Below are 22,840 nucleotides of genomic sequence, written 5' to 3' on the forward strand. Positions count from 1 at the left end.
AACAACAGAAGCAAACAAATATGGGATGTTGATAAGGTGACATGTAGTGTTTGTCCTGAAGAAGTAACCATCACACATTCACACAAAAGGAAAGATATTCAGGAAGTCAAAATAATGTTAGAGAGGTAATTTTTACCATTATCCTCATTATCATCATTATTATTATTATTATTATTATTATTATTATTCTTTTTTTGCAAATTATTTGTTTTCATTTTGATTTTTGTTTTTAACATGAAAATAAATTACAAGAATTAGAGATAATTTCAAAAACATGACAAATGGATACAGAATTAGTAGAGAATAATATATTAGGTTCAGAAACTGTTATCAGTCATGGTCAAACCATATCATCATACACACTGTTTAGTTTCAGATATCACTGGAAAACAGAAACAGGCTGAAAGGTCTAGAAGCTGCTCAAGACTTCCATTTGTTTTTTTTAGATTTTAGTTGAATTTTCAGAAGTTTATTTCAAAATAATTTTTATGTAAAAATTAAATAAAAATGTATTTAATAGAAATATGTTTGAATTTAATATAATTTTATTTATTAATTTTCTTTCATTTTTGTTTTCTGTTTTTTTTTTGTGTTCTTTTTACTTTTTTTTCCCTTTTCTTTCAAATTTCAAGTCGTATCATCTGCAATTAATGTCACTTCGTTTTCTTTTTCCTGGGTTTCCAGGCTTTGATTAATTGTATAGAGAAATATAAGCCTAGCCCATGGATTTGTGCTGAGATAGCCAAAAACATAAACCAGATAAGAACAGCAGGAAAACCAAGCATCTTGGATGATTGTTGTTTATTCATGATGTAATCATAAAAGTCATCTCCTTGATCAACAAATCCATATAGGACAGGTAAAACTCCAAACACAACACTACCAATAATGTATTGTTTAATGAGGATTGTGTCGTTCTTAGCCATTGCTTTCCATCCCAAGTAGGCAGATAATGAGCTTATGAACCAGATGTATTCCCATGGTCTGGCATTTGGGACATCCCATTTGCGAATTGATTCTAGAGATGATGTCCCCAGGAAGGCAACCAAGCAGGGCAGAAGGCGTATAAACATGAGAATGGATAGCATCGAGTGTATAACAATATCAAACTTCAGCCGAGACTTATTTATGCAACTGAAAAACAAAAAAAAAAAAAAAGCAAGCAAGTTAATTGGAGTAAAATTTGAAACATAAAAAATGATTTAGAAAAATAAGTTAACTCGTAATATATATTAAAAAAATGTGACAAAAGATTCTACCTCAGGTGAACTCAACTAAAACAATAAAGACAAATACATACATATATGCAAACAAACCCATTATCATTGGTCATCATTGTCTAAGATCCATCTTTCATGCTACCATGAGCTGGACGGTTTGATAGGAGTTGTTAGGCTAGAAGACTGTGCCAAGCTCTTCTGTCAGCTTTGGCAGGATTTCTATGGTTGGATGTCCTTACTAATGCCAACCACTTTACACAGTATACTGGGTGCATTTTCGAGGACACCAGCACTAGCAAGGTTACCAAGTAACTTGCAAGTGATGAGAGGTTAGTGTATGACAGAGGCCTTGCAGTAGAGGAGGTACATGGCTACCTCATACACACACACATATGCATGCACATGCTGGAGAGCTGTACCAGGTTGCAATTGTCTCTTTTGGCATGGTTTCTATGGCTGGATGCCCTTCCTAAAGACAACAACCTTAGAGTGGACTGGCTGCTTTTTACATGCCACTGGCACACACACACATATATGTATATAAATGAGAGAGAGAGAGAGAGGGGGGGGAGGAGAGAATGTAAATGTTGCATTCCAAATACTTTTACACATTTTTAAAGCATAAATTGCAATTAGGAGAAATGTGCATTGTAAAACTCAGCTACTAGTTTGAGATTTTGTGTCTTAGACTTTCAAATGCTGTAGATGTTAGCAAGATCTTTCTTTTCATATCTTCCAATCAATTTGGTACAACAGTCAGAAGACACAAATTGTGCAGCATATTCTACTTCAGAGCAATCCAATGTGAACATTTCCTTGCAAAGTGACATATTCTTGCCTGATTGCATCATTTATTTTCATACTCCAATTATTATTATTTTTATTTACATGCTTTACCTAATTGTTTAGTGGATATTTTCAATTTGTCAAAGATACTAAGGTTGCATCACCAACATATCTAATATCTACTGATAGTATTTATGAATGCCAGATTTTATCCACATCTTTTAGTTCATTTATGACAAATTCTAGGAAGATCTCAAAGTGGTTGGGAAAAGCATGCAACCCTATCTGAGATCCATATGTACTTCAAATCAATCTGTTAGCGGATGTTCCATGACTACAGCAAACCTATATAATTTGCACTATCTTTAGGCGTAGATATTCTAGAGGGCCTTAGTTTCTTCTGCCATATTATTTGAAAGGGAGCTGTAATGCAGGAAAATGTGCACAATAATATAAGGCTCTTATTGCACAGGTATCTTCTGCAATGTTGATCTTGGACCCCTAAAATGTATGCCAACAGGAATATATCTGAATGTGCTTGAAAGCTTCTAGCTATGTTTCAGTAGCAAATGAGTGAGAAAATTAAATATAAACAATTCTTTCAACAATGCTAAAAGTAGAGAATAAAACAAAATAGATGATTGTTTGATGTCAAGCCTTTTTGATACCAACTCATTTGAGACTGCTTTGGGTTCTATGATACAAACTACCTGTTTTAAAGTTATCTGCGTTAGAAACTTGTATGAAAATTTAATATTTATGCTCCAATCATTGGTTTAATAACGACAAAGTTATTTTTATTAAATTCTTTATTATGCTCAAAATTAAATAAAATAAAAAAAAAAAATTTCAGCAGGAATATGGCAATAAGAGGGTTAAGTCAGTGATATAACTTAGTACCAGACACTTTCCACTGAAAGACAAATAAGTTATTTTACCCTTTAGCATTCAGATTCTTTCGTAAAATGTATTGCTTATTAATTCACATTGTTTTGAATTAACCATGCATCATCTTGTAGCTTCAAGATTTCTCAAAGGTGTGTTTGTATACTTTTGGAATGACATTGTAGGGTAAGTGTAAGAGGCTGGATCTGGTCAGTTTTTTTTAAACATAAAGCAGGTAGAATATTTGGGCCAGATATGGCTGGATTAAATGGTAAAGGATTAAATGTTTGAGATTACAACAAATGTCCAAACAGTGGTTTTAGACATCTAAGGAATTTTGATTTTATGAAATACATACTGTAAACTCTTCATATGCTATCTGCACTGATGTTATTACAAATGGATATGATTGCTTTCATTATTGCATTGATAGTTCTAGAGTGATTCATGTAGATAACTGGCCTTAAAGGGAAGAAAAAGGGGGTGCCATGACTGGAGATCATATCTCCAGACATAACCATCCAAATGGGCTCCATTTGTCAATTAATCTACATAATTCTACATACTATTAGTAAAATGTGGTGGAGTATAATCTTGTGAAACAATATTTATTATTATTCTGATAAATAAAAATGAACCCCTTAGTCCAACATCTCTGCTCAAACCATAAATCTTGGTCCAGAATATATATATATATATATATATATATATATATATATATATATATATATATATACTATTGTGTCTGGGGAGAGTCATTTTATTGAAAAGGTTGCAAGACGCAACGAAAATTTTCGGAAAATAAAAATAAGAAATAAGTGGAAATTTTAATGGTGAGTGTGTTAAATTTTAAGGCACAATAAGAAAATGACTCTCCCCAGACACAACAGAATATGCTTCAACACACGAAATCACATAAAAAAATCTTGCAAACCAAATCCAAAAACGAAATATATATATATATATAACAAATTTTTATGGATCCAGGTCTTATATTCCATTGAGAACTTTGAAGATTAACTCTATTTATTCATATAATGTGCACTATTAATGAAAGCCTGGAAAAAATATTTTGTGTCTAATATGTATTTTTTTTCTTTATGATGTATAGAAAAAGTGTTTTGTTAGATTTATTATAACTGCAGTCTAAAATATATACTGAAAATATTCATGTGTTGCCCAAACAAAGAGCAAATTTATGTATTCTCCAAACAAAGCCATTAGTTTTCCCAGTGTAGGCTGTGAAAATCTATCTGTAGTAAAAACAACCCGTGAAAAGTCAAATTGTACAGGATATAAAAAGACAATGGAGAAAGTAAATGCTTTCATTGAAATAATTTCATTCATAAAACACTCACTTTTTTCAATAAAAACATATGTAGTGACAGTTCATTTTAATTATAATATTTTAGGGAGAGAAATCTCAACTGTTTCAATTTATAATTTACATTTTCATAATGATAGTATCTATGAATTATCCTTATTGACTCCTTTATTAATTCAATCTTCACATCAAATAATTCAAGTTGCATCTTTGATGAAGGACATATTAAATTCCAGACTTCCAAACTGAAAGTTGATAAAAGTAATTCCATTGTATGTACCTCTGCCAAGTGTGCCAAAAAATTTAGTTTTCTATTTTCACCATTACAGAAAAGTGTAACATTATTACAGTGAGCTTAATTCTTTGTTATGAATCAGTTAACTCGGACAAAATAGATACCCATTTGCATCTGTTATGTCACCCCAAATATGGTGGTACCCTCAACTGGGAAAGATATACCACTTAGTTCTCGTGTATAATGCACACCCTAAAAATTTGTCCTGAACATTAGAAAAAAGTGTGTATTATGCATGAATATGATACATATTCATAAAAGATTGAAGGGAAAATAAAATCAACATCTTGTACTCAAAGTATTATTAATGTTATTATTATTTAATTCACAGATAGAACAATCATAATAAAATGAAAAAATAAAGTAAGCTGTATATAAATTTGTAATATTCTAACAGTATTGAGGAATATTCTTTCAAACTAGTAGTGGTTTTTAAGTCACTTGACCTACGCAATAGGACAACCAAATCCTCTACAAATGTCTCTCTACAATTTTAGAAATAGGAATAATGTCCATCACAAGAGAATAACTTAATTAGAAAGCTGATCAAATGTTTCTAAATATATTCAGTTTGTTATTTCATGCCACTGGTCTTCTAACAGGGTTATCCAACAATAGTAACCAATTATTATTATCATATCACAGTAAAAAAAAGGAAAGAAGAATCTTATAACAGTAAATAAAATGTATTTGGAAATTGTGTTTATTGTGTATATTCTATTCTTGAACAAGGCGTAGGAGTGGCTGTGTGGTAAGTAGCTAGCTTACCAACCACATGGTCCCGGGTTCAGTCCCACTGCGCGGCATCTTGGGCAAGTGTCTTCTACTATAGCCTCGGGCCGACCAAAGCCTTGTGAGTGGATTTGGTAGACGGAAACTGAAAGAAGCCTGTTATATATATATATATATATATATATATATATATATATACATATATACATGTATGTGTGTGTGTATGTTTGTATGTGTGTGTTTGTCCTCCCAACATCGCTTGACAACCGATGCTGGTGTGTTTATGTCCCCGTAACTTAGCGGTTCGGCAAAAGAGATTGATAGAATAAGTACTAGGCTTCTAAAGAATAAGTCCTGGGGTCGATTTGCTCGACTAAAAGGCGGTGCTCCAGCATGGCCACAGCCAAAAGACTGAAACAAGTAAAAGAGTAAGTGTTTTACAACTATAATTTTGAGAAATACTTATGAATGCAGATATTTAACTGTATGAACAAGCGACGTGATCAACCAATGAATGAAATAAGGTAAAAAAAAAAAAATGCCCCGGTTATTAATGGGTAAGATGAAAACTGAATCTTGTTCTCCCAGTTATAATCTAAACTATTAAGAAGTTATGTTCCAAAAGTAAACCCCCAAAACAGCTCTGGTGAACAAGTAAATAATGATTTCTGAGATGGACTTGAAACCATAGTATTTGGAGGAAAAACATAGTAGTTTAAATTAAGCCTCAGTACTAGACTAATATTTTTTTTATTGACCTTGGAATGATGAAAGGCAAAGTTGATCTTGGTAGGTTTTTAGCAAAGAACAAATAAACACTGTGAGGAGGCATTTTGTATAATAACAATTTCTGTCACTTCACAGTCTTCAATGTGTAAAAAATACAATGAAAAAGAATAATGATCAATACGGAAAAGTTATGGCTGACTGTAAGGACAAAAATACTAAGTTGACATTAAAGCCCAATTTTTCATGCAAGCACACATATGCACACAAGTGAATTAACTAGTAGAATTTCAGTTTGCTCTATAATGGCAACTATAGCAATATCAGAAAACATTTTTTTTTTTTAAAGCAGCTAGTTTGCAACGAAAATATAATAAATCCATGTTGAAAATAAAGATTTCTTTATAAGAGGAGATCAGCCAAAAATGGTGACAAAAACATTCTTACTAAGTTAAAAAACAGTAAGTGTTTTAACTTGATACTGATTCTATTAAGAATGCTGCGGAAGGATTATCTTTAATGCAATGGAAAAAAAAAAACAAGGAGTGGTGGGGGAAAAGACAAAGTGCTTTGTAAGTTTTTCACTCCATTTCACATGAACTAATTAGAATTTCTACTGTTCCTAAATTTGTTATCTTGAAAATTCTTTGACAGCATAAAACGAAATTTCACAAGAAAATTCTATTTGCAGTTAGAACAATAGAAAAGAAGAACAAGTCAAAAACAGGAGCAAAATACACATCGGCACATATAGAGTAACATCACTTCATATTTTTGTACTGATATGAAAACTAGAAGTGCTACTAAAAGCATGCGTTGACAGATTTTAGCTAGACATACCTAACAAGACAGGCTTGACGAATGTCAAGTTCGTTGACAACAACTGTGTCTACTTTTCGTTTTGGCTCAAAACAGTCTTGAACACTGAAGAGAAAGCAAGTACCACTTTTATAGAATCACAAAAGGGGTGGGGGGACAGCACCGATTTTGGAAACAGCTGTGTGAATGCAAGAACAAACCGAGTGTATATTTTATTTATTTTTCTTTCTTACATGAACCATTGCTGTTATGTATCTATAAAACAATAAAATTCATAAAATAGTTCCTTTTAATGTTTGTTAGTATAAAGTGAATATTATTAGAAAAAGAAGGGTTAATGATTATGAAATGTTGTTTTGATCACTATTTCAGGGAATTAATAGTAGAGAGAACATGTGGAAGGGGTAGACCCAAGAAGATGTGGGACGAAGTGGTGAGGAAGGATACACGGATGTTGGGACTATAACTCCTGGTGGGTTGCTGTGTTTGAAAAGACATATTAAATTAAGTAAAAGCATGGTTGTCCCTTGCATACAGGCTTGTCCCTTGCATACAGGCTTGTCCCTTGCAACCCTTATCTCGCAGGCTTATAGGCGCTGGTGGCATGTAAAAAGCAGCCATGTTGGTGCTGTGTAAAAGCACCCAATACACTCTGTAAAGTGGTTGGTGTTAAGAGGGGCATCCAGTCATAGCAACCATGCCAAAGCAGACAAGAAGCCTGAACAGCCCTTCAGTTGGTCAGCTCCTGTCAAACCATCTAACCCATGCCAGCATGAAAAACAGATGTCAAATGATGATGATGATGATGATATTTCATAAATATTATTCTTGCCATATTTCATATACAAGAGTCCTCTCAAAGCAGGGCTTAAGAAGACTCATTAGTCTTGGTGAGGATAAGACAACGTTTATCCCTACAACATTCAGGTTTCTCTGTCAAATGTATTACTTATTTAGTCACATTAATTTTAATTAATCAGGCACTATCACCTAGCTTGGAGATTTTGATGATGCAACTGTTTATTTTCAGAATAATATTGCAGGGTAAGTGCACAAGGTCGGATCTGGCCCACTTGAAAATAAAACAGGTAGATTATTTTGGCTGGATATGGCCGGTTTAAATGCTATAGGGTTAAAGTGCTGGTTCTATGATAAAATGCACCCAGTACATTCTGTAAAATGGTTGGTGTTATGAAGGATATCCAAAAGTAGTGAGCAAGCTAAAACTGAACAAGATGTGGTGATCCAGTCTGTTGCAGCCAATCAAATCATCCAGCCTATGCTAGCATAGAAAACAAATGCATGATGATGATGGCAAGGAGGAGGAGGATAAGCTTATGTATTAGTCATCAAATAATTATTCTGTGATAGATGAAAGAGGAGCAAAGTATTTGTATGGACAAAAATGAGTGAATAAAGGTGAAAATTCTTTGCCATTGGTAAAAAAGGATTCATTCTTTCTACTTAAAAGATAAATTTTTTGAGGCCATAGTTATACTAAGACAGACATGGCCAAAATCAAGAATATATATAACGTCTGCTTTCCATGCTAGCATGGGTTGGACGATTTGACTGAGGACTGGTGAAACCGGATGGCAACACCAGGCTCCAAATTTAGATTGGAGCCTGGTGTTGCCATCCGGTTTCACCAGTCCTCAGTCAAATCGTCCAACCCATGCTAGCATGGAAAGCGGACGTTAAACGATGATGATGATGATGATAATTTTGGCTGAATCAAGTACCAAGTAACAAGAGACTGACCCAACCAAAATAAAGTATCATTAATCTCTACATGGTATTGAGTAGTCTTTTTTCTGACAGTCAGTACTAAATGGACATTATATATATATATATATATATATATATATATATATATATATATATCATCATCATCATCATCATCATCGTTTAACGTCCATCTTCCATGCATGCATGGGTATACATACATACATACATACATATATATATATACATACATACATACATATATATAATAAACAAAAAGAAAAACAAAAGATGTATTTCAACTGACCTATGATATACAACTTTGAAAACTTTTGACATAGCTATTTCTATTAATATATTTTAAATAGATAGTCAACACTTAAAAAAAATGAAAGAGAAAAGAAAAGAAAGCCAAAACAAAACAAAAGCACAACAAAAAACAAACAAACCTAAATCAAGCTTTGAAGGAGTAATTCATAAAATATTTTGAACAATGGTATTTTAGAGCTGAATATTCCAGTATGTTATTAGAGCATTATATTTTGCAACTATTTCAGCTGAAAGAAGCAGAGGAAGATAAGGGGATATAGAGATTATATACACATTTCTGTACATTCCACAAGTCTCACTTCATCAGATCTTTTGGGTCTCACACTATCTTTGTATTTGTCTACAGTGAATGCTTGATTTCCAATCAAGGACGGACAGGATGTGGGCAGTTTTTGCTGTCTAATTAGTGTCATCAGTTTTTGTTCTGCTCCCATCTCATCCAGAACTGAATCATTTATTTTGTGGTCATCCAACTTGATTTACAGCTCTCATTAGTAGCCTGTCATTATGTCAACACCCTGAGTCACTAGGTGTTCATGACACTTAGGGTCCATGCTTCACTTTCATACAATGCTAATGAAGGCAAACCATGCATAAAATCATTTACAAAATCATTCTGTAAGAGAATAATTGGGTATAAGAAGTATGAGATGTAGTGTGCAAGAGAGAAGACTGTGCTGGTATGGTCATGTGATGCATATGGATAAAGACAACTGCATAAAGAAGTACCAATTTCTAATTGTGGAGGGAACCTGTGGAAGAGGGTAGACACAGAAAGATGTGGGATGAGGTGGCGAAATATGATCTTTGGTTGTTGAACCTCATGGAGGTAATGACAAGCAACCAAGACAACCAACATGACAAGCAACCAACATGTCAAGCTAAGTGAATCACTGTCATTGCCAGTGCTGTTGACATATAAAAGGCACCTATGTTGGTGACATATAAAAGGCATCTGTGCCAATAAAAGAACACTCAGTGCACTCTGTAAAGTGGTTGATGTTAGGAAGGGCATCCAGCTATGGAAACCAAATCAAAACAGATGACTGGAGCATGGTGCAGCTCTCCAGCCCCAGTCAAACCATCAAACCCATGCCAGCATGGAAAACAGATGATGATGATGATGATAATTCTTTTCAAAAAACAAGTTTTTCATTGAAAATTTGTTCCATGGTCGTGTTGAAATATAAACTCAGTGAAAAAGTTTTCAAAATTTTACCGATGGAACATATACTTTCCTTCGGAATTTTTTGATTTGGGAGTTTACAAATTTCAAGGAAACTTTGGAAAAGCAATGTAAGTGGTTTGGCTAGGACCATTTTTGCATGTGTTTAGGAGAAGGATTGGGAAGCCATTTGGGTCTGTTACTGGTGTGAGACTCATTTTGTCTACAATAGGTACTAAATTAATTACATTAATGTAATTGAGTTGCTACTCCTCTATGCAATGTTGTGATGCAGACAAACTTTGCTGGTTTGGTTGTTTATATGTATGCCAGTAGGCTAGTGAAAAACAATGTTCAATTGTCCATTTGTCATTTCACTCACTATGCTACTGTTTGCAGTAAGTGGTCCATTCTTTAAAGTTTTTCAAACAATGGTCCTATTTTATATTGTACAAACACACAGACACTCAAGCACATATCTGCACACATAGTGTCCCTGACGAATCTCTCCCAGCACAACTTATCTCCCTAACACCACCTACTCCTTCTCACTGTTTGAACTCTTGCAAATTTACCTATTCACTCACCCAACCTAATCCTCTGTACCACTTCCCTCACATACATACCACTGTAACGTTCGGTTTCCTTGTATGTCTCCACTGTCCTGTTTTTGTTCCCAACTTTGACCCTCCATAAATCCTAAATTTTATTTTAGAATTTATGGGAGCAACTGTCTTTGAAGACTCATATTGTCGTTGAATGCTCAAAATGAGTAGATAAATAGTCGACAACTGATGAAGGGTTGTTTCTCTGTGTTTACTTGTCCTGTTTTCCATTTTTCTCTCTCATTGTTTACGTATTTTACTTGTTTGTCTACGTATTTCATGTTGTTTACACAGTTGGTGACGTCCTGTACCCATATATTCATATATACACACACACACACACACATAGATATATAACAGAATTCTTTTAGTTTCTGTCTACCAAATCCATTCAGAAAGCTTTGGTTGACCTGGGGCTATAGTAGAAGACACCTGCCAAAGGTGTCATGCAGTGGTACTGAACCTGAGACCAAGTGATTGGGAAACAAACTTCTTACCACACAATTGCAACTACACACACACACACACACGTGCCTGCACTTGCACACACACAGTTTGACCCACTCAAAATAGAGCCCAAATGTCACTCATATCTGTCTTGAATAAATGTCACACCTGCAATACCCTTAATCATAGGAGTACTCAATTAGGGATCCCCAGAAACTAAACAACAACACATACTCATATATATACACAAGCACACCCATATTATATATGGTTAGTCCACATTACTCTGTAAGGAGCATAGGGCTATTCTCCCAGTTTCTCTAGCATATATATTCTCCACTTGGATAGAGCACTGATCCATCACAGGATTACTCATTTTTGCTAGATGAGTGGATCGGAGCAACATGAAATGAAGTGTTTTACTCAAGAACTAGTATTATACAGAACAAGTAATATACAGTGTCTGTCCCTCTCTCTTGCATGTATACACACACCTAACCCATCACCTGGTTTAATGCAATTGATGGAGCCCATTCTGTTGCAAGCACCTGGGCCAGGTTTCAGGTTTGGGGACAGCTTCCCTCCCTCCCACCTGTCTTAGATGTCCTGTAATGGATCATGGGCACTGCTGTTCCTCTGGACAAAAACATAAAATAAATCAGTAAAATAATTTTATTACTTTTTGAAATACCTTGAATAATCTGAATTGAACATCTGATAGTGATTTTCTCTTTCATGACATCAATTTCCCCACTTTTACCTCTAATATTAGCAGTTCAACAACATACTAACACATATTTAACTAGACAAAAATGTGTCTATTTAAGAAGAAAGCAAATTAAAGGGAGATAATCCTCTTTGAAAGATTCTGTAGTGTAAATTCTAAACCACGTTCAGTAGTTCTAAGATGAAAGTAGAAACAAGAGCAGGAATTATATAAATATAGCTCTCAGAAATAAATAAAATTTGACTAATAGCTTGGGATAAGAGATTGAAAACCATTTTTAGAGTTGATTTTTCGAGAACAATTCAAGCAAAGAAAATTAAAATTCTAAAGACAACCAAATTTACGAAAATAGTAACATCTCTGGAGTGAGTAATTATACTTATGTAATGAACAATTTTCGGTTGTTGCATAAGTAATCATAGGTAGCAGGGATGTGAATATCTGGAGAAGAATTTGGAAAGCTGCCAAACAGTAGTTACTATTAATAAAATGTGTGTTTATTGCCGTTGAGATAAAAGAAAATAAATAGTAAGGATTAGAAGAACTGGGGAAAAAGCAAAAAGAGAATGTTGTTTGAAGAATTAAATCTTTATATTTTAAAATTAATTTATTTATTAAAAAACAACATTTTATGTCAGAAAATTCCTTGAGAATAATAAATATATAACAATATATAATTATTCTTGAGAATAATTATATATCATATAATTGAGTATTTTGCAAATTTTTTTCTTAAAAGAAATGTTAGAATATAAACTTTAGAGTACATTACTTAATTGTTGTAAAAGAAAATAGGAATGCAAAACAGCTTTGAGATTAATGCTTCATAGTCTGGATTTGAAGCAGTAATTTAGTATAAAATGCCTGCTATGTGCTGTTAGTAAAATTACCCAACACAATTGGGAACTTAAGATTTATATATTTTTTTGAAAATGTGCAATTAAATCTTTTATGAATACTTTATCATCAACATTTTAACGTCCACTTTTTCATGCTTGCATGGATCAGACAGTTTTACTGAAGCAGATTTTCTATGGTCAGATACCCTTCTTGTACCAACCCACACCAGTTTCCCAGCAAGGTAAATATTTTCCTGTGGCCAGACATGTTCTCGCAAAATATTGGAAATGAATGGCACTGATATCATTTACAACTATCACATGATATCAAAACAAGGACATAAACATATATATATATATACAATGGGGTTCTTTCAGTTTTTGTGGACTAAATCTACTCACAAGGCTTTGGTCGGCCTAGGACTGTAGCAGAAGACACCTGTCAGAGCCAGGTAACTGGGGAAGCAAACTGCTTACCACACAGCCACACTTGCACCAATGTACATAACTAATTACATTGTGTTTATTGGAGTAGAAAATATATTAAAAAACGAAGTTTTGCAATCAAAATATGCAAAGTAAAGAATTTAAAATAGAACATCTTTTACAAGTCATTCTTTCAAATTCGAAATTTGCATAGTCATGTATGTCATGAAGAATGGATCTTTAGATTAACCAGTACCACTTGCCTCATATTTTGTTAATTCCCTCCAGAAGCTATTTTAACAGGAATTAGTAAGCCTAGTGGCATAGAATCAGTTTTAGCTGCACTGAGTGGTAGCCACATTCCTTAAATGTAACATACCTTTAACAACAAACACACATACATAAAGTGACGATATTGTGTGGTCTGCACACTCAGTGCTATGCTCCTGAGTAGGTCTTATAGGATTGAAAAATAATAATAATAATAATAATGATAATAATAATGGTTTCAAATTTTGGCACAAGGCCAGCAAATTTGGGGGAGGAGAGGGGCCAAGTCAATGAAATTGACCCCAGTGCTCGTAGTTATTTTATAGACTCCAAAAGGATGAAAGACAAAGTCAGCCTTAGTGGAATTTGAACTCAGAGTGTATAGATGGACAAAATGCTGGTAAGCATCTTGCCCAGTGTGCTAATGATTCTGCCAGCTTGAAAAAAAGTTTTCAACAATGTTGAGTCAAATGCATCAGCTTCAACCAAATGCTTCTTTTAATATATAGCTGAAATATATATTAAGGAACTTTTTAAACACTCAATTCAACCGAAATATGAGCACAGGTATAACTGTATGCTTCATGAGTCCACTTCACAACCACAGGATTGCATGTTCAATCCCACTGCACAGTACCTTGGGCAAGTTTCCTATCTGCCATTGCTTCAGTTTGACCTATGTGTTGCAGATGATATTTGGTATCTAAAAATGTGCAGAAGCCTGTTGTATATTGGTGAGGGTTTAGCTGATAAATTAGTGCATCAAACCCTTTTAGGTGAAGTAAGTTATTTGATAAAGATTCATAAAATAAATACTGAGGTTGATAAAATTAACTAAAAACCAGTAAAAGAATGAAAAAAGAAAAAAAAAATTAACTGATAGATAGCTATATCAGTTACTGACTAGCTTTTGAAGAATTATTTTCAATACATTTTCCTATCTGAAATATTATATATAGAATAAGAATGAAATTTTGTTTCTGTCCGATAAAAGTACATTTGGCATACATATCCTTTAGAAGTATTGTATCACACATAAATGAGTGATACAATGTGAAAGCTATTAGACATGAAAAAATCTGAATCATAAATGTTTTAACTATTTAATACTGAGATTTTTATATAATGAACACTGATTTAAACAAAAAAGATTTAAACAGCAAAACAGTTATAATGTGTGTGCATGATATAAATGAGGTCTATCATCATTAGTACCCTGAACAGCATTAACAGTGTTTTCTCATTGCAATCTCAAATGCTACATTCTTTTAATAATATCTATTTATTTCACCCAGTTCTTTACTTAACTTGCATTCAGGTAAAAATAGTCTTTGTTCTCCCTGCTTGAATAAAGATGACATTGCAAGGGGAAAATACCAGCCATGAAACCACCTAGAAAACCTGAAAAATGTGTATTTCTAATAATTGTCTTGATAGAGTGTTTTATTTATAAATATGTAAACTTTAACTACCATTTATTGACCCTCCTGTTGCCACATTTCTGCTTTGCTTTGATTAATTTTAGAAAAAAATTAAGAATTCAGTAAACTAAGTTTGTCATTATTAAAAGGTGGTCTTTGGAATATTATTTAACATGAAATTTTGATGGAAGATTTTAATTTACATCGGAGAACCAAGGGCAGTGTCAGGTAGGTTGGTGTGAAAAGGGCCAATGATAGATTTAAATTTTCCAAGAATAAAAAATATGTTGTCCAATGGTAAATAGCCATAAAGAAATTAATTGTTACTATTCTAAAACTCCTTTACACAAAATAAAATATGATAGCTGGTTTTTAAAGCAGAAATTGTATACATGTGCAACATAGCACAAGTAGGTATATGCACACATAAACACATCTCCCTAAAATTTAAATTCACATAATTAGGCATTTATCTAAAATTTGCCATAACTAATCCAGTTCTGTACTTTTTGCATAATTTCTTCTAACTGGAATCTTAGACTTTGAAATTTTTATCTTTATAATCTGTACTTATTAACAACACATTATAACATATGCATTAAGATGGCTTAATGGTTAGGTGTTCAGCTCACGATTGTAAGATTTTGAGTTCAATACCTGATGGTGTGTTGTATCTTTGAGCAAGACACTTCATTTTACGTTGCTCCAGTCCACTCAGCTGGTAAAAATGAGTAGTACCTGTGTGTCAAAGGGCCAGCCTTGTCACATTTTGTGTCACACTGAATCTCCCTGAGAACTATGTTAAGGATATGTGTGTCTGTGGAGTTCTCAGCCACTTGTACATTAACTTCCCAAGGAAGTTGTTCCATTGATTGAATCACCTGGAACACTTGTCATTGTGACTGTTGGAGTGCCAGTATATATGCAATAAAAAAAGACAGAGAGAAGAGGGGGAATATATATATATAAGCACAGTAATGTGTAGATTGTTAGCATAAATGATTGACATTATTATGGCTTATGCTTCTGGTGTTGTTATAGAGTTGATGTTGGCAAAGTATTAAATTAACTATAATTTGTATTCTCTCCCAGCGACTTCAGTGAAGACACACTACTTAGTGGTTAGGGTGTTGCACTCAAAATCACAAGATTGTGGCTTTGATTCCTGGGCCAGGTGGTGTGTTGCGTTCAGGAGCAAAATACTTCATTTCATGTTGCTCCAGTCTACTCAGCTGTAAAAAAGTAAATCCGGTTCAGGAGCAATGCTGTGATTTTGTTTACTTGTAGGCCATGGAGACTGAGTGGACTAGTCCTATGAGTCTTAGTACTGAAGACAGTAAAGTCATAGCAATTTTACTCATGCCTTCATTCCATACACATGTATTTCACAAACCTTAATTTAGACACTTACTATTGTGTGGCCTTTGTTCCAGTCATGACTGTCTTGTCTATTTTTTATTACGTGGTTATATTGTTCAACATATCCATATTCCCCTTATTAAAGACAATAGGCTGTGGCTTGAAAGAAATTTGGCTGCTATTTCAAGTCAGTCAATCTCCCACATAAAGATCCCCTCATTGGCTCATCTTAATAACAATAGATTGCTATTTTCAGCATTTCTGTATTATCACATTATTTATAGTACCCACACAGTTAATGACTAGAATGTTCTGGTGTACAGAGATGGATTCAGTGAAAATAAATTCAAAGAAACAGCTATTACAAACCTAAAACCAACAAACCATACAAATGTAAGTCCCTTGTTATACAAATAACATATTGACATCTGACCTATCTGCACAAACCTGTTGCATCTATAGGAAGATATTTTCATAAGCAACTGAAATCTGGTGAAGACTGATGATGTTCAAGATATGAAGAAATAACATATACAACAACATATAACACTATTGCTCTTGATTACTACGTCTAATTTCACCTTCATTAACCTAATACTTGTTTCAAATTTGGCACAAGGCCAGCAAGTTTGGGGGAGGGGCTAAGTCAGTTAAATTGACTCTAGTGTTCAACTGGTACTTATTTTACTGACCCTGGCAGAATTTGAACTCAGAACATAAAGACGGACGAAATGCTGCTAAGCATTTTGTCAGGCAATGGTAACAATTCTGTCAGCTCATTGCTTTCTTCATTAATCTAATACTGACAAAATGAGAAGAAACACCTTAAATGATGTAGTCAAACATGCAATATTCAAATTTACAATAATCAATATTAAAACATGTAATAATTGAATTAAGTTGCAAGTTATTCATATTTGAAACCTTCTGACACTGAACCAAAAATGATATCATCATCATCATCATCATCGTCGTTTAACGTCCGCTTTCCATGCTAGCATGGATTGGACGATTTGACTGAGGACTGGTGAAACCAGATGGCTACACCAGGCTCCAATCTGATTTGGCAGAGTTTCTACGGCTGGATGCCCTTCCTAACGCCAACCACTCAGAAAGTGTAGTGGGTGCTTTTACGTGTTACCAACAAAACTATCCAGTATATGGCTGTGTAGTCAAGACATTCAATTTTGCAATCACGTGGGTCTGGGTTCAGTCCTTGTTGCATAGCACCCAGGTAAGTATTTTTCTATTGAACCAAAACTTTGAATTGATCTTGATCTTGGAAGCCCATCAGATGATATGTATAAATTCTGAGTGGTAGACATAACCTTTAGCACATTACATTTTCTCTAGAATTGTTTCCCCTGCCACTGCCCTGAGCTACAGGGGAAATAACTTGCACAGCAACATGATGTGCCTACAATGTGTTAAAGGTTAATCTTTTACCCAGTTTCACCACCAGATCCTTGGTATGATGATTCACAACATATCACTGTCTGAAAGCTTCTATATAACTTTTAAAGTATTTTTTTAATGTTTTTTTTCTGATGATCAGGTGATGTAATCTGCTTCAAGGTATATCCTAATATAACAGACATTGTCAATGAAATATGTGTAAAAGAATGTATTGAGTAAACATAAAAATGTGCGTGTGTGTGTGTGTGTGTGTATGCATACATACACACACAAAATTTATAGTTCATGGATTACATATATGAAAATTGAGACTTAAAGAGGGATAAATATAATAGTACAAATTTATTTATCAATACTTTACAATTGTACTAGTGTTTCAGGATTTCAGTATTTTCTCATATGTCATTTTCTTTTGAGAAAATGCTAAAGTGCTGAAACATTTGTAAGTTTTACTGAGCCTCAAGCATTTGGTATTACTCAGGTATGTTCAAAAGTGCTGTCAGATATTGTAGTATTTGTGTTAATGTGGGTCTTTGAATTGGCAACAATAAACAAAACAAATAAAGCTGCTTAACTCTCTTGTTACCATATTTCTGTTGACATACACTGTGTTTGTTTCGATTCATTTTGAAAATAAAGAAATATTTCATAGAAACTTTGTCATTGTCAAACTGGTGCTTGGAGCATACATTAACATGAAATTTTCCTGGAAGATTTTTAATTATGATTAATTAAAACAAGAAGTGTGTATCATAGAACCAGGAACAGTCTTAGGTGGGTTGGTATCACAAAGGTTAAATATATAGCAGAGACATGAATGTAATAAGTGTAACTGAAGTTTCTTATTACAGAAAGATATAATAATAGAGCAAATTAACCAAAACCATACTGGTTCATCACTGTATCCATGGCATAGCTAAAAGTGAAGATCTTGTTTAAGAACTTGCACCATTACTGTCCCTCTTCAAACAAGCAGCATTACTTTTGTATGAAAGATGCAATATAAAATTAGTTAATTCACTTTATAGTCAAGGATTTATTCAGATCTGCATAAAAGACATATGCACAAATGCACCCATCCATACACAAGCAATGTGTGTATAAATAATTTTCAAAAGTCTTCAATGTGGTGTCCTAGCATGGCTGCAGTCTAATGAGTGAAACAAGTAAAAGATATAAGAATGGTTGGAAAAGTTCCTTTCTTTACTAAGGGTATTAGGAGAAGCGTGAATAACAATCTTTTCTCAAAACTTTTAAAACAATGTGCAATTCAGAAATCAGTGCTGTACTTCTACACATTCTTCAAGGCTTTTCACTTTATCACAAAGTTTAATCTTTGTATAGACTTCATTTATATGTACATACATGTCTCATAACACAGGGGAACTACTAAAAAGGAGCAAGTCATTGTGAAAGGATTAACTGGCTTTTCACAAAAGAATTTGAACTCACCACAGGAAACAAGTAAACATGAGAGTTTTTACATGGTTGCTTGACCTTCTTGAAATAACAGCCAAATCTCCCTCAAATCACATACTACCGTCTTAAAAAAAGAGCACATTCAATAATGTAGTTCTTGATATACATTTTCTGGAGAAAATATCACTCGCTGTAACCATCACAAATTAATACAAGCCCTCTTTTACATGAGAACCACAAATGAGCAATGACATTGAAGATATATACCATATTTCATGGCATCGAGGCCAGCCCCACTTCAAAGATACACCTTGAAACAAAAAAGAAAAACCTAATAAAACAAAGCTTAAGCACTTTCACATACTTTATTCAGATGCTCTGTAAGTGGATTAGTGATATATAGATCATGTTGATCACTTAGAGTCTACAATATTTTTCTTCTGTAATACAGTTTAACAAATATAACACCCTGAAGTTAAAACTGGTTTATGAAAAATGTAACCCTTGTCCTCCAGAATATATGGTAAATTTTCAAGAGATGCTTTAGGAATAAAACAGTGTCCTTGACACTGGGACATAAGCTATTTTATCTTAGCCATGTTTGAAACATTAACCCTCAGTAGAACAGCTGATCCAACAATTTATAACATCTTATGAATTTCATTGCTATTTTCCTGAGAGAATGAATAGCTAGGTCAATATCAATGTAATTTTAACCAAGTGAACTTAGCATTTGTTATTCATTAAACAAAGGAAAAAACCATATACAGTATACCACGTTTTAAATATAAACATATGTTCAGAACCTGTATCCTAAGTTAGCAGAGAAACAGAAATTTAAACCATTTGAAAGTTAAAAATAAATATACAAAGGTTGAAATCAAAGATCATTTACTTATGAAGTTAATTAAAAAGATAGCTAATCTATATAATTGTAGAACATTATACATAGATACATGCAGTTTTATATATATGATTCTCAATGACATTATTATTCTTTATTACTTTAAAAGCTTCTTGCATGGTGCTTATTTTGACAAGGTTTGGTTGAAATGATTTGCCTCTTCTGTATTCTTGCTATTTTTCAGGTATAATGTATTTGGGGTGGAGAAGATCAGTCTCAGAAGATAAAACATTTTATTTTATAATGAATATATTTTGATAATTATAAAAGCGGCAGAATTTTAAAACTGTTTTAATCTGAATTGTTTGTATGGATTTATCATGTCAGTCGAATACTGAAGTGCAAGGTAATTAAATCTACACCATTTGGTAGCAAAACACCTTATCAGTCAGTGAATGCCAAACTGCCTGTATCCACTAAGAGAGAGAGAGAGATAGAGGTAAGAAAGGAAATATGAACCTGCAATATATAAAGCAAGGTAAGCAGGTTGCAGTTAAGTGAGAATGAATAGCAATGAAAATGCTGTAAAATATTGTACGGGGAGGGCAGAACTGGACAGCTGCTTGAAAACGCATCAACATCTAGGCAGTTGGATAACTCAACTGGCAGCACAGAAGTCATATCAACACGGTAAAGAGAGAAACGAGAGGGGTTCGGGGTATTTTACTAGACATATATGACTATAAACATGGAAAAATTGAGTTCTGTTGCACAAGGCATCAACGAAAGAAATAAAAAAATTTAAAAATTCTATGGTAACATAAGGTTACCCTTAAACAGAATATCAATATTCTTAGTGAAAGCAATCAATCAATAACACCACCACATAGTACACATTCCGAGTAACTATCTATCTTTCATTCCAACCCCGCCATTCACGCATAGAAAGACAACTGTTAAAAGTTGAATGTTCAATTAAATAAGCGAAACCAAACAAAATATCGTGAACAACTCGAGCTTCATAATTACAATTCGGTACCGCATGTGAGGGAAACAGTTTCAGTATCTTACTGGTACCTACTTTGGTCGGAATTTGATGCCAAAATAAACAAAATATCGCACTTAGATGGCATAAAACGAGTCAAATGATTAGGTTCGCAACTACCGGAGGAAAGAAATCCACCGCTCTAATAAAAGCTAGTTCTACAATAAATAAATAAATAAATAAAAAGAAAGAAACTGCATTATAGTTTCTAGTCAATTCGATGTGGATATTGTGCGTGGAGAACTCCTCGCCGCCGCACACTACATGTGTGTGTGTGTGTGTAGTAACGATGATTAAAAACGGTTTCTTACATCTGTATTCATCCAGTTATTAGAAAAGGAGAACGGATAATGGTACGAACGAAGCCTTTAGGTATGGGTTTGTGATCCTAGCTGTCACATATACATAAATTCTATTCGGGTGTATTGAGTACGTTTATGTTTTAGTACGATGAAACAAATGACACACACACACACATATTGTGTATTTCTATTAAGCAGAAACCAAACAAGGAAATATAGACACAGAGAGAGGGAAGGAGAGATATGGAAAGAGAGAGTGAAAGTAATAGAGGGAACAGGCTTTTGAGCACGTGGAATGGAATGAAAATGCTATTAAAGAGAGAGAGAGAGAGAGAGAGAAGCCTTCGAGTAGCAGAAGGTAATAGAGACACGGCAAAAAATAAAAATGTTACTAGCAAGATTTGTTCGACAATGTTTCGCCACGGAAGCAGATGATAGTGTATAGATTAAGAGGGAGAGAGAGAGAGGATTAAGAGGGAGAGAGAGAGAGCGAAAGAAATAAAAAGAGAAAAAGAACGTGATAGTAAAATGTAGAAAGAACAGTTGGCTGCAAAACATTCGCGCACATACAAACATATACATCGCTACTTTATACACAACCAGAAAAGAAGAAAGTATTGATATATTTGGAGATTTATGATCTATTTACCATATAAATTAGACTGCAAAGATAGTTACCATCTACAGAGTCGGGGGTTTCAAAGTATTTCATTATATAAACCAACACAAACAAAAACAACGTTCATTTAAGAACGTTTTAACATTGACACAAGACTACACATTTTCAGGTGAGGGGGAATGTGGCGGACTGAATCAACTCCAATATAAATAAGATCGATATTTTATTTTATCGATCCCAGATATATAAAACTCGAAGTCGACTTCGGTAAGATTTGAACGCAAAACACAGAGACAAAAACTAAAGAAAATGTATCATTTTGTCTTGATATTATACTGTTTCTGTATCCATGAGTAAAGTTTGGAAGAACGAGTAAATATTTTCGATAGGAACCGAAGAGAAAAGAAAAAAAAAAAAAGATCAGTATTGTAATTCTTAAAAAAAAAAACCCCAAAAAACTTTCATGTATTTTCTAGTCACCGACAATCTATGATATAATGGGTTACAGAAAATATTACCACGATCATTAACCTCAGTATCACTTATCAAATAGCCCCACGTACATACATATTGGAGTTCAAAAGTCACTGAAGGTTTTCGATATAAACTATGAAATACATTTCAAAATTTCTGTTATTATCAGTGGAAAATAACTTTTTAAATAACCAATCATAAACTTATTACTTAAATTTATGTTTGATTATAAAAAAAGTTATGCGATTTATTATTTAGAAAGAAAAAAAAATCGAAGGTACTAATAAGGAGGCAATAACTTTCCTATGAGAATTTTCTATTTATAACGGGATATATATATAAATATACACATACATATTTATATACAATTTTCAGTTCTTCATAAAAGTTAATTACCTTTGTTTATGTTGCCAAGCGATACTTTCTCGGTGCCAAAAATCACTTCCATCAGAACCAGCTGGCCGGCTTCCAGTCATTGACGCCATTTCAGCGTAATATAAAAAATTGTATTTTTTTTTTTCTCCTCTCGAAAATTGAGCCACGAAACTTGTTATAACATTGCTTTAGCAGATGAAAATGACTGACAATGTTAACAAAGGTTGGTGCCCAACGCATGCGTA

At 33.6% G+C, this 22,840-nt stretch overlaps 1 protein-coding gene across 2 annotated transcripts; it reads right to left on the reverse strand.

Annotated features, from left to right (window-relative positions):
• Positions 1–293: 293 nt before the first annotated feature.
• Positions 294–22,840, reverse strand: LOC106880543 (protein jagunal). Of its 2 annotated transcripts, XM_014930531.3 has the most exons (3): positions 22,617–22,840; positions 6,809–6,892; positions 528–1,134 (listed from the first exon to the last, which is right to left on the reverse strand). In XM_014930531.3, the coding sequence occupies exons 1-3, from the start codon at positions 22,703–22,705 to the stop codon at positions 654–656; spliced, it is 654 nt and encodes a 217-aa protein (XP_014786017.1). In that variant the 5' UTR covers positions 22,706–22,840; the 3' UTR covers positions 528–653. The 2 variants fall into 2 exon arrangements, with proteins under 2 accessions (XP_014786018.1, XP_014786017.1); XM_014930532.3 differs by lacking the exon at positions 6,809–6,892 and having other exon boundaries at positions 294–1,134.

This window comes from Octopus bimaculoides, chromosome 2 (assembly GCF_046866305.1).
Source record: "Octopus bimaculoides isolate indiv1 chromosome 2, ASM4686630v1, whole genome shotgun sequence".
Taxonomy (NCBI): Eukaryota; Metazoa; Mollusca; class Cephalopoda; order Octopoda; family Octopodidae; genus Octopus; species Octopus bimaculoides.